This window comes from Thermobia domestica, chromosome 4, assembly GCF_964235325.1.
Source record: "Thermobia domestica chromosome 4, izTheDome1.hap1.1, whole genome shotgun sequence".
NCBI classification, from domain to species: domain Eukaryota; kingdom Metazoa; phylum Arthropoda; class Insecta; order Zygentoma; family Lepismatidae; genus Thermobia; species Thermobia domestica.
The window spans coordinates 235,897,500-235,912,557 of record NC_137457.1 but is presented as its reverse complement, the minus strand read 5'-3'; the positions used below and the strand labels follow the sequence as shown (position 1 = coordinate 235,912,557).

General features: G+C 34.9%; 1 protein-coding gene across 2 annotated transcripts in view; it reads left to right on the top strand.

The window, feature by feature from the left end:
• The window catches only part of Hydr1 (abhydrolase domain containing Hydr1), a 107,139-nt gene that overhangs the window by 46,219 nt on the left and 45,862 nt on the right, over window positions 1-15,058 (top strand). For both annotated transcript variants that reach the window (XM_081755597.1, XM_081755598.1), the window contains exon 3: window positions 6,211-6,421. In XM_081755597.1, the coding sequence (XP_081611723.1) occupies window positions 6,211-6,421 (211 nt within the window). The remainder of the gene's footprint in view (window positions 1-6,210; window positions 6,422-15,058) is intronic.

The window sequence follows — 15,058 nt, the reverse complement described above, 5'->3', positions numbered from 1 at the left end:
CCACCTAAGTTGAAAAACGTATTAAAAAAAAAAAAAAAAAAAAAGCAGAAAACTGGACAGTGGTCATCTAGTCGAAACCACGCCATCCTTCACAACGTTTTTGAGGAAGTTAACCAGCCACTAACACAAAGAGATTCCAATTTTTAAATTTCCAAAGAAAAGAAAAAAAATAAGGAGAAGATTTTTGTTTGGAGTTAGTTGGAAAGTACCCGGAAAAGTCAGGGAGTGTAAGCTGAGGATTCTCCGAAGAAACAACCTATTACAACCCACTAACATTTCGTTGACTTATATTTTTTTTCTGTGCGTGAAGTGTAAAATAAGCATGAGCGACTAAGTGGATAAATAGTGGTGCTTTGTAGCGGTAACCAAATTATGCTCATGCGCTCCAGAACCAGCTTTCTTACAAGGCTGGCTAGAATATTTATTATAAGGTATAAACTAGAAGAGTAACGGTTTCGGAAGTATAGCATTTCCTTCCTCAGACTACACTTTACAACTGAAATCGGAAATAAAATTATATACAATAAAGAAAGGAGATCATTAGTTCTTTCCACCAATCAGGAATCACTCCTCATCAAAAGTTCACTTAACACTACCTCCCCTCCGGGGGTGAGCATAACTACCTTTCACCTGGCAAAATTGATGAGTAACAAATAACAAACAACTATGAACTGATAATAGCCGGCAACAGCTTTCTAACAATAAAAATCCGTGAAAACAAGAACTTGGAAACACCTGCTTGAAATAAAGAGCTAAACAGAATCAAAACTTATGAAGCTTGTGACCATTTTAAAAACATTAACAATGCAGAAAACCATAAGTAAATAATGAAAACATGAAAAATAAGTAAATAACTAAATAAATAAATGAAGGTATATAAAGGAATACATAGATCAAATAAACCTTATAGTGCCCTTGTATTTTACCCCTCTTCTTTCTCTGTTCTTCCTTTTTCAAAATGTCCTCCCACTCTTCATGAATACTATAAACATTATTCTAGTTCATAGCTTTATCGGCTACCTCTTTTATCCTCTTAGCTTCTTTCCACTTCCTAACCAGTTGTCTCCACTCATACTCCACTACCGTTGCTCGTTCCCAGTTCACTTCATAACCGGTTTCACTGACGCGCTTGAAAATAGCATTAGTGTCTCTCTTCAATTTGACATCATCTTTATGTTGCTTTAAACGTTCTAGCATCTTCTTCTTGGTTTCCCCTACATGCACCATATCGCACATCCCACACGGCACTTCATATATAACCCCGCTTTTACACGAATCCGTTGACGCTCTCATCTTTTTTTTCTGATCTTCTTTGTGATCACCCCCCTGCACTTTCATTGCCGTGCCATCCTTTCTTCTTGTTCTCTTTTTTCTCTTCCTCTTCTATCGCTTTTCGTCCTTCTCTTCCTACTCTTTTTCCTGTCCTCGTCACCGTAACCATTCCCTTTCAGCTGTTCCCATAGCCTTTCAATATCTTTCTCTTTTTGTTCTTCCTCCATATTGATCATCCTAATCCTCTCTTCCATATTCCTAATGAAATTCAGCTTTGTTCCCTCATCAACATCACTTCTCTTATTGCAGTATACGCCTGCTGCACGGTCTTTTTAGAACCACGACGTTACAAAATTGCCTTCCATTGTTCTCGTTACTTTCATATCTAAGAAATTTATCACACCTTCTTCTTTTTCCCTCTTCAAAATAATACCCTTCCTTTCATCATTCAGATCTCTAATAAAGCTCTCCAATTGCCTTCTAATGATCTCCTTTCTTTATTGTATATAATTTTATTTCCGATTTCAGTTGTAGAGTGTAGTCTGAGGAAGGAAATGCTATACTTCCGAAACCGTTACTTTTCTAGTTTATTTTTTATAATAAATATTCTAGCCAGCCTTGTAAGGAAGCTGTGTTTTTCTTTATTCAAGATGGACACAAGGCCATATTGTCATAATATCCATATATATATATATATATATATATATATATATATATATATATATATATATATATATATATATATATATATATATATATATATATAACCTATATCGTTCGCAATTTATTAAAAAAAAATTAACGACGTAAGAACCGATAAGGTAGTATAGGGGCAAAGTTACATTCACACTGTAAGTAGTGAGACAAGCACTACTAATACGAAGAAACTCAGTGAAGGTGTGCGACGAAATTTAACTTAAAAGACTAGATGGACAGGAGGAGATTAAAGTATTGGTGTGCAAAACTTTCCAAGAAGCCAAGTCTCGAGAGGAGGTAGTTGGACGATCAGAAGAGACTCATCTACCAGAGATGCAGCCTTCAGGATACGAAGGAAGGACATCCATGATCCACGGTGGAGTGAATTATGGGAACAACATCCCGTGCAGTGTAGTGCGATGGATTCGCATCAATGAGGAGGTAAATACATCTATAGTGGACAATCCAAAGATGCAAGGCAACCGCGAGAAGGTAGAAGTAGTTTTAAAAAAATTTTCTCCCCTGTTACAATCCAAAGCAGGAGTACTTTGGCCGATCCCATCCACTTATCTATAAACTCTGTGGATCATCAGGTCGGAATAATGATCATCATTCAAATTTTCTGTCGTTGGTCGGGATGAACGATTTATAAACTTTAATTTTTTTAATTTACATATGATAGCCACCAATAGCCAGGATGAGTTTGTTTTTTTATTATTATTATTATTATTATTATTATTATTATTATTATTATTATTATTATCATGACCATGTAGAATGTGATTGCAGTTTGTGATATGATTAATTAACGTAACATCATATATTGGGAAATGGATATATTTGTTAGTGTAAAGAAGTTACCAAATACATTACCAAATAACAAATGTTTCATATCTCAGGTCAGCATTGCAACATTTTTACTGTAACATAAATTTATCAATTTTTTTGTATTCGTTTTAATCAGTGTTGCAAAAATATTAAATTTAAATTATTGAATGTGCATTTCTTGCAGAGAAAAGTTCTCCCTCAATGCGGAAGTATGTAATTCTAGGCTCAATATATTAAGCACTACTGTTGCTAATAATACGGTAAATGTGTCAACAATATATATATATCCAGGTAATATAAGAAGTGAATAGGAGTAGTGTTAGATGTCTAACCCATGTTGTAGTGACAAGAATATGTAGTTTAAAGTTGCTATGTCCAACCGTAGTTTATAGAGACCAAGTGAAAAACATAAATAAGTAGAATAAAATATTAAGGCATCAAATTATTAATTACTATGTGACTCAAATTAGGTTAGTAATCTTAGGCTGAGCCAAATCGCTCGAAAAAAAAATATCTAGGAAAACAAAAATTATCCAGCCTTATTATCGTTACTACGAAATAAATATATATTTTTTAATGTATCTAAAAATTCAAATGTCGACATTCCATGGAGTACTTGGCGAAATACTAGTTTAATTTCCCTAATTATCAGCATGAATATTTATATAAATATATATATTCTGTGTATGTATCAATGTGTGTAAGAATACAATATATTATTATTATAGATATAATTGAAATATTATAGTCTTGTCTAGTGTTGTAAAGGCCTGGAAAAAAAACGGACTTCCTGACTTCTCCTGACACTTTCCAACTAGCTCCAAACAAAAATATATTTTTTTTTTCTTTTCTTTGAAAATTTAAACATTGAAATCTCTCTGTGTTAGTGGTTGGTTTACTTCCTTTAAAAAAAACATCGTTGTGAAGGATGGCGGATAGCGTGGTTTCGACTAGATGACCACTGTTTTTTGTAATACGTTTTTCAACTTGGGTGGTGTGCTTCTCTCATAGCCAAAGTAGGGGGGAACGTTTCTGGCACTTCTTCAGAGAAAGTGGGTGGTCGATTCAAGGCAAACGGTTCTCGGAGGTTAGGGGAAGGGATGTTTACTTTTTTTTTTAAAAAAAAAGAAACTTTGCCTCTGATAAAAATAAGTGTTTTAATATAAAATAATTTTCAATGTTATATACATTAATTTTTATTCGTTGAAATATTGTAAATTTGTATTGTTTATTTTCCTCTTTGAACTTTTGATAAAATACCCCAAGAATTGGCCAGTTTCTTTTGAGGTCATGCGTAAGCTACACCTGCACCACATATAATTGTGCATTAATGGAATCTATTACTAAAAATAATAGACATTTTCATTTATCCGACTTTGATCCGACAGTTTGTTCTCGAGTTTGGCTGGTTTTGCATTTTTGCGACAAATCTGTGGCTTGTCATAGCATCGAAAAGAAGCATTTGTACACCCAGGTTGTTCCATACTTTTTGTCTTACGTTGATGGCAGAAATCACCTCCCAAACGTTGTCGGTGTTGTTTGAAACATCCTGTATAATAATTTCTTCAGATCTGACGTCGATAAAGACGCGTATATCGATAGTATGATAAGAGATTTTAGTTCCAGCTTCAATATTTTGTTTCTCTGCATATAATGCAGGATTTAGAATTTCAAGTAGTGTATATTCTTATTAATGAGAATGGAATGAGTTTGTTGTTTTACAAATATGATGTGTTTACGTATGTGATATGCATACTCTCCCTATTTTAAAATTACAATTAGTAAGTTTGAACATACCAATATATGATTTATGTTCTATTCATTCAGTTCATTCAGTTGTAGTCCGACTATAATTAGTGTACATTTTGTTATGCTTCAGGACTACATTGCATATTGTTTTGGAGATACGCCAGAATGAAATAAAACCTACGTTTCCCAAATAGTGATAAATAATTTCCATTTCTATGACTGTACTGACTATAATTGCCCGATAACAAAATATTTCATTGTACTTGTAATAACAGAGCTTTTCAAATAACATTGTGTGTTAGCGGTATTAAACTTGTAAATCGGGCGGTAATAAGATTTTTTTTTTTTTTTTTTTAATAATTGAGAGATCACACAGTTATTCCATTTTGCAACCATTTGCCTTTATTGTAATCACTGGGGTGAGGGACAGAAAATTCTTTCAGTAAACATTAATTATTGAAAACATATCATACAGCTTTTCAACCAGTCTCTAAGTTAGACTCATAGAAAAGACCATGTTACACAAAATCATAAGACTTGTATTTAGTCCTCTCATTGGCAGACATAATAAGGACCTAGAAAATTACCACGAATAGTTCTTGTTATACTTTCGTAAACGTGGAAACCTTCAACTAATTGGTATCAACTCTATAGATCGTGTATGTCAGAACACGGATGGAATATTCATAGGATCTTATCAAATACGTAATCTAATATCTCCCGATGTTTATATTCCACTCATTCATACTTGTGGAGCTCCTCCGTGGCTAAGCGGTAGCGTACGCGCCTTTGGCGTGGGAGGCCCGGGTTCGATTCCCGGCGGGAGCTCATGTGGTTCGGATTCCACGTTAATCAGTAGGTCCACGTCTCATATAGCCTCGCTGCTGAAAGGGACGCTAAACTAAAATCAACTCAACTCATTCATACTTGTATAATTTTAGTATTATAAGTCTCTGAGTTGCAGCCAAAACTCTCTCCCTCCTCTCTGGTTGTGTGTGTGTGTGTGTGAGAGAGAGAGAGAGAGAGAGAGACAAAGAAAGAAGAAAAGGAAGTAAAAAAAGACATTTCCGTCATTTTGTGATATGAAGAAGAGTTCTAATTCTGTACGTAAGAAGTTTCTCCTCTCGTCCTAATTTTGAGTTGACTTGACATTTACAAAATTTGTCAACTGTTTTATTTAGAGGCCATTTTCTGTTTTAGATCCTAGGGATCAAAATAAGGGGAGGTGATCGCAATTAATTTGATAAGAGGGGATTTTCGAGAAGTTTATTCAGAAATTTCCTTATATTTCGCGATCACCATAAGCTGTTGACACTTATACTCGAAGGTGATCACGAAGAGAACAAGTTACACTATATTTATTCGTTAACATTTGATTAAATGATGATCCATTTTTTTTTAGCCCTCCGCGCGGTCTAGTGGTTGGTCTACGTGATCCCAGGTTTGATTCCCGGTAGGAAAGCACAATAATAATAATAATAATAATAATAATAATAATAATAATAATAATAATAATAATAATTTTACAATCATTCACTTTCATTAGTTACCCATCTCCTTTAACCTAAAATGGCATGACCGTAGGACATTAATTTGTTTAACGTTTGAATTTGAAATTTTTTGGTGCCATTTTAAAACATTATATTTTGTTCCTTTTCGTACTAGGGAACTCCTGTCTTTAAAGGATGGAGGCGAAGTAGGAATAGATTGGTTACACAATAATTGCGAAAACAGTGACCCTATAGTACTCTTTTTACCAGGGATAACTGGGTCAAGCGAGGCTGACTATATACGAGCTATGGTTTTGTCAGCGTCACAACTGGGTGTTCGCTGTGTTGTTTTCAATAGTAGAGGTTTGGGTGGAACTGTTCTTAAGGTAAGAATTGGAAAATTTAACATGTATCTTGGTAAAATTTTTAGTGTTTAAGTGTTTTTACAGTAAGTTCAAATTACTTTAAATAAACATCACTAAACTTTTTTGTATATATGTGATTGCCCAAACCACGTTTCGTGGTTTTCGATTCACTAGTATGTGATAATGTAAATGTTAGGTCGTGTTGTCGAGGAAGTACTGGTAGACACTATAACAGCATAGCAAGCCGCGTCAACCTCCTTAAACCCTCAGAGCATATTCCAGACGTCAATTAGAGTATTTTTTTTCTTTTTCTCGTTGACAAATATAGGCATCCGCACCTGAAACAAAGTTGGAAGAGAAAATATAAGCTCGGGATTTTATACGATCGTAAGAAGCTTCACAGATACATTGATTTTTCATGTGGTTTTTACTGTTTGATTTTTGAATACATTACCTGCTCACCTCTCCTCTGTCATCAGTTGATATAAACTGAAGACAATTTTGAGCTGTTTAATTGTAAAAGGTTATTACTCAGATCATTGATTCATGCTTCCGGTTTTCTAATAAATAAAACTTTCCTGGAATTGGAACAGATATACTCCAAACATTGCATATATATTTCATGTTCCCGAAACTTCGTGACAATTGGGTTGGAACAAATAATGTAATCTCACAATTAATTATCCTTTCTTAGAATTCCTAAGTAACACCGTGTGAAAAACCTATTGTACAATATCATGTAATATTGTAAAAATTTTCAGTGGGGAAAAAAAGAGGCATTTGTGTAGAGAACTTTGGTATTGTAGTTCTGGTATATGATTTAATAAGTAATTATCATTTTGTATTTGGGACATTAAACATTTATATTTGTAAAAGAAAAACAATGAGAGCCATGAAATCATTTTACTAAAGCGACATAGCGGTTACATACATAAAACTTGTATGTAGAAGATGTTTTGCAGAAATTTCAAAATCACAACTTCGCTGCTGCTGTTTCTGTGGCCACACTGGCAAGCACAAAGAATTTTCTTACATCGCAGTAGCAACGTTGTTCGTGCGTGTGAAATTGCGATACAAATTAACACGTAAATGTGGATTGGGTATTTAAAATAATATTTATAATATTAGGTTATCTAAAAGTAATGAACCTTTGGAGGTCAAGATTTAGAATACATTTATTGTTGTTTGAAAATAACATCATGAAATCACATATGTACCATTTTGTTCGATGATCTGTCATTTTACTAGAATTCTACATAACCTGTCATCCGGGTAATACTAGAATCCCGTCGCTAATAGAACTTGTGGTTTCTGTTCAAACAATCAAGACAAGTGGTTTTCACAGGCCTTTCTTGAAACTAACTTCACACCATTTAGGGAATTCTGCAGAAATCGAAACATATTGTAAGTCTCGCGGTGGAAAGTCGGGATCATACGGTGGAGTGTTAAAATTTCTCAGCCAAGTTTTTTCAATTTCTGACGGGTTGTCCAAAATGTATGCGGTCTAGCATTGTCAGCGTGATATACGTGACCCTTTCTGTTGGCCAGTTCCGGCCGTTCCTTTTGAATCGCTCTTGCGCTAATTACACTAATATTTAAAAAATCACAAAAACAAAAGAAATTGTTTCTGGAAGATAATTTGGCCCTGAATCCAGATCAAATTGCAGAATTTCTCCATCGACCTCAGTTTTCATATGAAAGTGTGTTTGTGCATGCCTATGGCAGCTTACGTATTACATGTATTTGCCATAAAGACATGGTTTCGCAACAATGGTTTCTTACATATATGGTTTTAAAAATCGGTATTAGTACACAAAGAATCAAAGGAATGAGCAGCATAGAAGTAAGTAAAAATTAAAAAACTTACCCGATTTCCTGCGAAACTTTGCTTCAGGAAAGTCCCGTCATAAGGTCCAGCAATAGTCAGTAAACAGTGCTGCACACCACTTCCCTTGATAACGCTTTTCCATTTGAGAAATATCCTGGTAAAAGCGTTCACCATACTCGTCACTAATGGCACCAAGATTATCCGGGAAGAAGTCCAAATGGTCGTTCAGGAAGTGCAGTTTAAGTGATATGTTACATCCCATACGGTAAAATGATCTCTCTAGTTCATGTACAATATCGCCATAATGCTCTACCTTATGGTTGCCTAAAACGTTCTTGCACACAGGACAGCCATGCCATTTTCTCAACATCATTCAACAAGTCAACAAAATTCTCATCATTCATTAATTTCCTGATTTGCGGTCCTACAAATATTCCTTCTTTATTTTAGCATCACTGATCTTTGGGAACTTCTGTTGCAAGTATATGAATGCACGCGATATTTGGTCCATACATTTCACAAAGTGTTTGATAAGTCCCAATTTAATGTGCAGTGAGGTAAATACTCATATTTAGGGTCAACAAGAGGAGTGTTCGCCACATTTTTATGTCCAGAAAGCAGTTTATTGCGAGCAGATCATTTTTTTTCACAATAGTGATTCTTTCTGTCCCTGCTGTCCCACTCGCATAGAAATCAACAGAACTTTGTGTAACCCTGCTGCATGCTAAACAGAATAGCAATTACGTTTAGATCTCCACATATATTCCATTTTTATTTTACATATTGTATATCAGTGAGAAGCAGTTTAAAAGTCTCATAAATCTCCTTAAGGTTAACTGCATGAGCAATTGGAACAGAAGGAAATTTGTTCCCGTTGTGGAGAACTGCTTTGGGACTAAGTATACTAGAATCTATGAACAGACGCCACTCATTTACACTGTATGCATGGCCAAGAGTCTCCATAACAGATTCGATATTGTTACAAAAAACCAGGTCACTTTTCTTCGAGAAATATTCAGAAAAACAGAATGGCGGTCACGAAAAACACTCACTTTTGCATCGAGAGAAAGAAGATTCCATCCTTTCAATCGCGAAGCTAAAAGCTCAGATTACTGCTTAGACAAATTTAAATCGCGAACTAAATCTCAGCGATCACCTTGTGTCAAAATGTGTAGTTATTCAGTATATTTGTATTAATTTACTAGCAATTATCATAAATTTTATTTAATTCTGAAGGGCTCCCTCGTGGCTAATTCTTGTTCTTTCTGATACATGAGATCATATCTAGCTCGCCGTTGAATTTCCATTATTTCTTCACATATCCATTCCATATACTTTTCTTTGGCTTTGTCCGTCTCTCTTCTCAATGAAAAACGGAAGTTAGTTCATTTGTCTATACTCCATAGAATATAGCGATGAACTGAATTCAGGAATTGTTAAAATAGAACAAGTTTAATGACATTTAAGTATATGATATTTGTAGAACTTCGGAAATATGACTACAGACAAATTGCTTCAAATTCGAAAGTAATACAAGCAACAGGAGAGTTTGACTATAGGTAATCTTTGTATTAAGTTGGCTAATATAGTTAAAGGGTAACGGAAAAAAACAAGGAATGTCCATGTATGTGCTTTTTCGGGTGCTTTGTCCTATCTGTTGGTGACTATTGGTACTATTTGACTGTATATGCCATGCATACGTAGATGTAAAAATGTTCATGTAAAAAGGGGCAAAAGATGTAACTAGCCCTATTCTTCTTACGCGGTTTTCAATATTAAATCGCAGTTTCTCGAAAATGCAGTTTTGTGACATTCCTTCTTTTTTCCCCTTACCCTTCAGTCATGAACTCTATGAGTTCCTAACCTTGCAGAGAGAACAGTTTAGGTATATAAAGTGTTAACGATTTACTGATGACTGTTCTATAATTTAACAAGAGGAAGAACAGTATCAACTTCTTTTCGATGAGGTGGGACCGCGGTGGCTCAGTGGTAGAGCGTTCACCTCTGGTGCTTGGGGTCCCGGGTTCGATCCCAACCCCCGCCAAGTGAACCTTGTGGTGGACAAACACCGTGTGCGTGGGTTTTCTCGGGGTTCTCCCGTTTCCTCCCACTTTCTTCATTCCACCATTTCACTCATTTCTCATTATCACCGTCTCCTTTAGCCTAACCGGCATAACCGTGGGACGTTAAACTTAAAGATTTCATTTCATTTTTTCTTTTCGATGAGTTGTATAAGATCGAACTTAAAATTCAGTGTTGAACATTAAGGATAATTCTATAAAATTTTATACTTTTAACATTGTAGAAACGTAACAATAATTTTGTATAAAAGTTTACAGGAAACATGCAACCAGTAATTCTTAAATAACAACTAGGCATCATACTCGAACGTGCGTGTCAGTTTCTTTTGGATAGCGTATAGGTACCTATCTTCTGAAGATTTAAAGAATCAAACAGATGTGATTTTTACATGGGTCAGAAAATTGGATATAATATTGATATTTTGAGAAATGTTAATCAACGAGAGAGAGAGAGAGAGAGAGAGAGAGAGAGTGTGTGTGTGTGTGTGTGAAAGAGAGAGAGAGACATAGCAGGACATAAAAATCCAATGGGCATGGAGGTAAGTTGATGTCACACTTCCATTATGGTCATACATGCCCTATAGTTCAAGCTATAAATCTCATAAAAATACTAAAGAAACAGAGAAAAAAAATACCTTGCAAAAACTGCCATGGCTAAGCGGAACGTCGGTACTGAAGTTAAGGAGTTCATTAGGGATTCGGAGGAAGGATAAGTGACAGTTTCAGGTTTGTCTTAGTATGTTTATCACTGGACAGAACATGATAAATTTTAAGTCACATTAGGAGAGGAGAGTGAAAATGAAATGAAATCTTTAGTTTTACGTCCCACGATTATGCCGGTTATGCTAAAGGAGACGGTGATGATGAGAAATAAATGAAATGGTGGAATGAAGAAAGTGGGGGAAACGGGAAAACTCCGAGAAAACCCTCGAGCACGGTGTTTGTCCACCACAAAGTCCACACTGTGAGCTGGGATCGAACCAGGGACCCCAGGCACCGGAGGTGAACGCTCTGAGCCTCCGTGCCCCCAGGAGAGGAGAGTGTTTGAATCTTTAATTAATTAGAACTAAAAATCAAGCAGGTAAATTAAATTAAAATTTGAACAAGTAAAATTTAGACAAACGATAGAATGTAGGTTTCAAAAATACTGTACCTACCAGCTTCCAGTAAATGACATCACATCGCAATACAATTGAATACACGTAGAAATATCATGCAAATGAAAAATTGTAGCAATGTGAATTGCAGCATAGAATATTTTCTTTCCTTCATGACAGAATGATTCTCTTTACTTCCCAGATACTTAAATATCATGAAGAATTGTCCCCTCGAAAAACTAAAATTATTTCCATTGTCAGTTTAGTCGTGTTTTAGGTTCTTAGCTACACACACCAATCTAGTGAAAAACACACACATTGCTGGAATGTGATGTAGAATTGACAACATAAACCTTGAACATTCGGTACTTTATTGGATCAATGTGATTTACACCATGTTTCAAAATGTAAGGGGCAGATGTCTTTTCGAAAACTAAATCAAAGTAAAAGACAAGATTTTTCTAGTGCACCCTTTCCTGCACTTGTATTGTTTCCAAGTTGTTTCAGTCTTTCTGTTAAATTCGTGAATGACATATATATTTGTTTAATAGGATTGGCCTATAAATATTAGTTTACTAGGGCCTCTTTGTTTTTCACGGAGTGAAGAATGTAAACTAGTGTTGCATTTAGAACGTTTGCCAATAGAGAAACGAATTGATTCGCAAGGGATTTGACTATAAGCTGGACTAGGATGATTCTCGTTTGTGAGATTACTATGCAAATTACAATTACTTACAAATTTCTATGCAAATTTAAATGTCTAATAGTTTGCTCTGCAAAATGTAAAAAGAAGCGCTGATACATACATTATACGTACGATTTGTGTTCAAATTTCCATATAATTAAGAAACTCTTCAGCTAAATTGACTTCGTTTCCGCTTGCAACTAATGAAATCTACAAACAAAATCATGAAAAACTGCCGATGTGCAGACTATATTATTTCGTAGTTATTAAATTCTGTATTTCATGTGTATTTGCGATGTATTTGAATTTCATATTTTGAGTTCGTATGTATTATAATTGGTCTTGTTATTCTGTTTGTTTTATGCAATGATAATAAGAAAGAAAAATTTTCATGAGTTTAGTTACATAATATGAAGACTAGTGATATTTTTCGCGTATCAACATATTAGCTATTAATAGTTAGTGTGATATTAGAGTAACTAAATGCTTACATGTGTTTTTCACTAGAACATTCTTTTTGTGTAGAAGTCAGAACGTTGTAAACATGCTGCTTTGAAGGAACTTCCAGGCACCCCAGTAGTTGTTTTTAGGTTTGAGAAAGGAAAAGTAAGTTTCTGAAATGTTCTAAATTCATCATCGTAAGGACGCTAATGTACAAGTGCGTTTTTAATGCAAGGTATGCCAAACAAAAGCATCTAAACGGGAAGTAAATTCATTGTAAAAATAGCATGCTACAAATCAACATTTACGATGGTGACTGCTTTCCTTGTTCTCCAATGGCATTGACAGAATATTGTTATTTTTTTTCTTTCTTTAAAGTGTTAAAATTGTTTCTCTGTACGACAGTAATAATACGAGTCTCATTTAGTAATCAAGTAGCAATGTCATGTGTACACCACATGAAGGAGTTTTGGTTTTATATCGTGATACTTTTTCAATGCATATTAAAAACGATTTTAGAAGAGAAGTAAGAATGAAGATGGAAATCATTCTTGGGACTCTTAATTTACTGCAGGAAACTTCTCGCTATCTATTACCGTTCTACTTTTTGTCGATCTACATTAAAACTGGAAATGGTTATTTTCTACCACTTGTGATTTGAATAAAGAGTTAAGGAAGATAATAATATCTATCCTTAGAACGTTAAATCGATGCGAGAAGATCACTTGTCGCTGTTTCTTATAGTTTTTGCTCTGTATAGATCAATAATAAAACCGGGAGTTCTAGATTTCTTTCAAGTGGTTTTCGTGAAGAGCTATCGGTTTTATTGTATACTGTTCAACTTAGAAATCGGTAATCGTTAATTTCTTCTAGTTTCAATATCACCTCCATCAGCGAACTCGATTTATAACATTTGATCCTTTGCATCCGTGGCAAAATTGATGGTCATCGATCAAACTGTTCTTGAGATTTTTTTTTTTTTTTTTTGGCTCCCAACGGACGGAGTTTTGTTAAACTAAACCCCTTAATAACCGGAAGAATAGTGTAAAAAATATAAAATAAGGCCATGATTGTTTTATCTTTATTTTATGTTCGCAAACGAGAGCTATTCGTAGCTGAAGATGGCACTTACACAGTGCACATGAGATAGTGGGACAGTTAAATAGGATGGGTCACTTTTGTATTGTTACTTTAAGTTGGAGCGGCAAAGTGTGATTAGATCTCTGTTAACTCAAGATGTGAGCTCGATAGAAAGTCATATCGCCGCATCGTAATTCAAGACTTCAACAAGTGCATGAGTTTAATAGAAGTTTACGAGTAGTTGAAACAGGACATAATCAATGTTTAAAATTATCAGTGTCCAGGAGAGCGAAGAAGGTGCGTGCCCCTCAGAGTGCTGGGGAAGTGTCCAAAAACAAAGTTGTTTTAGGACCTCAGGGCAATTCTTGAACATTTCATGGCCAGATGCCATAATGTAAACATAAGATTTAATCCAACCTTCTGCGCAAGAAACTGAAACCAACCATTCAGTAGAGACGACATGGTCTGGTGTCGAAAATGCGTGTTAGCTCTGACACTGTGAGATCATACATAGTCAGTGTCACATTCTCTACGATCGAGAATCTATATTTGAGTACTTACCCCGCCTTTCATATTCCCTGGATCTCGTACCTTAAGATTTCCACATCTTTGATCCAGCTAAATATATATTAAGTAAATGCAGATTCCAGAATGACAAAGATATACAGGCAACAATGTATGAGTATTTAACAATGTGACCAGTGCATTCACAAGGTCCCCCCCCCCCTGTGAAATTCATACTGTCAAGCGCTAGTATAGATGCATTGAACTAGGGGGATTTTGTTGAAAAATACTAATGTAATTATTCTGTTTCTTTTAATATTCTACAAAAGCATATTTTCTACTGTTCACTGAATGAGCCTTGCAATAATAAAAGTATGGCAGTGACTGGATATAGTTCTTTGAATGGAGAATAGTGGTGTGCGCTTCTGATGTGAACTCAGTAAATTTTAACACTATAGACAGCATTTAGATACAGAAATATTACTTCAAATTTGTCTTTCTAAATAAAATGTAGAGATAAAAGAAATAAATATATCGAAAAAAAAAAAAAAAGCGCACCCAAGAGTAGTAGTACATCATCACGTGCTGAGTGAATCATAGCAACACAGGAGAAAGTGTCTCTCCACTATTTTTCGACAGGATATTCCGTTTAATTTCTCGATGATTTTATTTATTTTGCTCTAATTTTTTTTTCCTCCGTATGCAAATAATGAAAGTTGAAAACCTGAGAGTGCAAGGAGTGTTCAGGAATTAAAATTTGAAGTGAGATGAGTCAATCTAAGATGAATGTTCCATTCTTTATCTTTATTTCGAGTGGCTCTCTGCTTGTTATGGCTTTTCGTTGGTGATAAAATGTGAATTTTTGTTTGCATTTCGTTTTTTACTTGAAACTTTATGAAAATCTCTCATAAATGACCGAATATTTACCCTCAAATTTAGAAG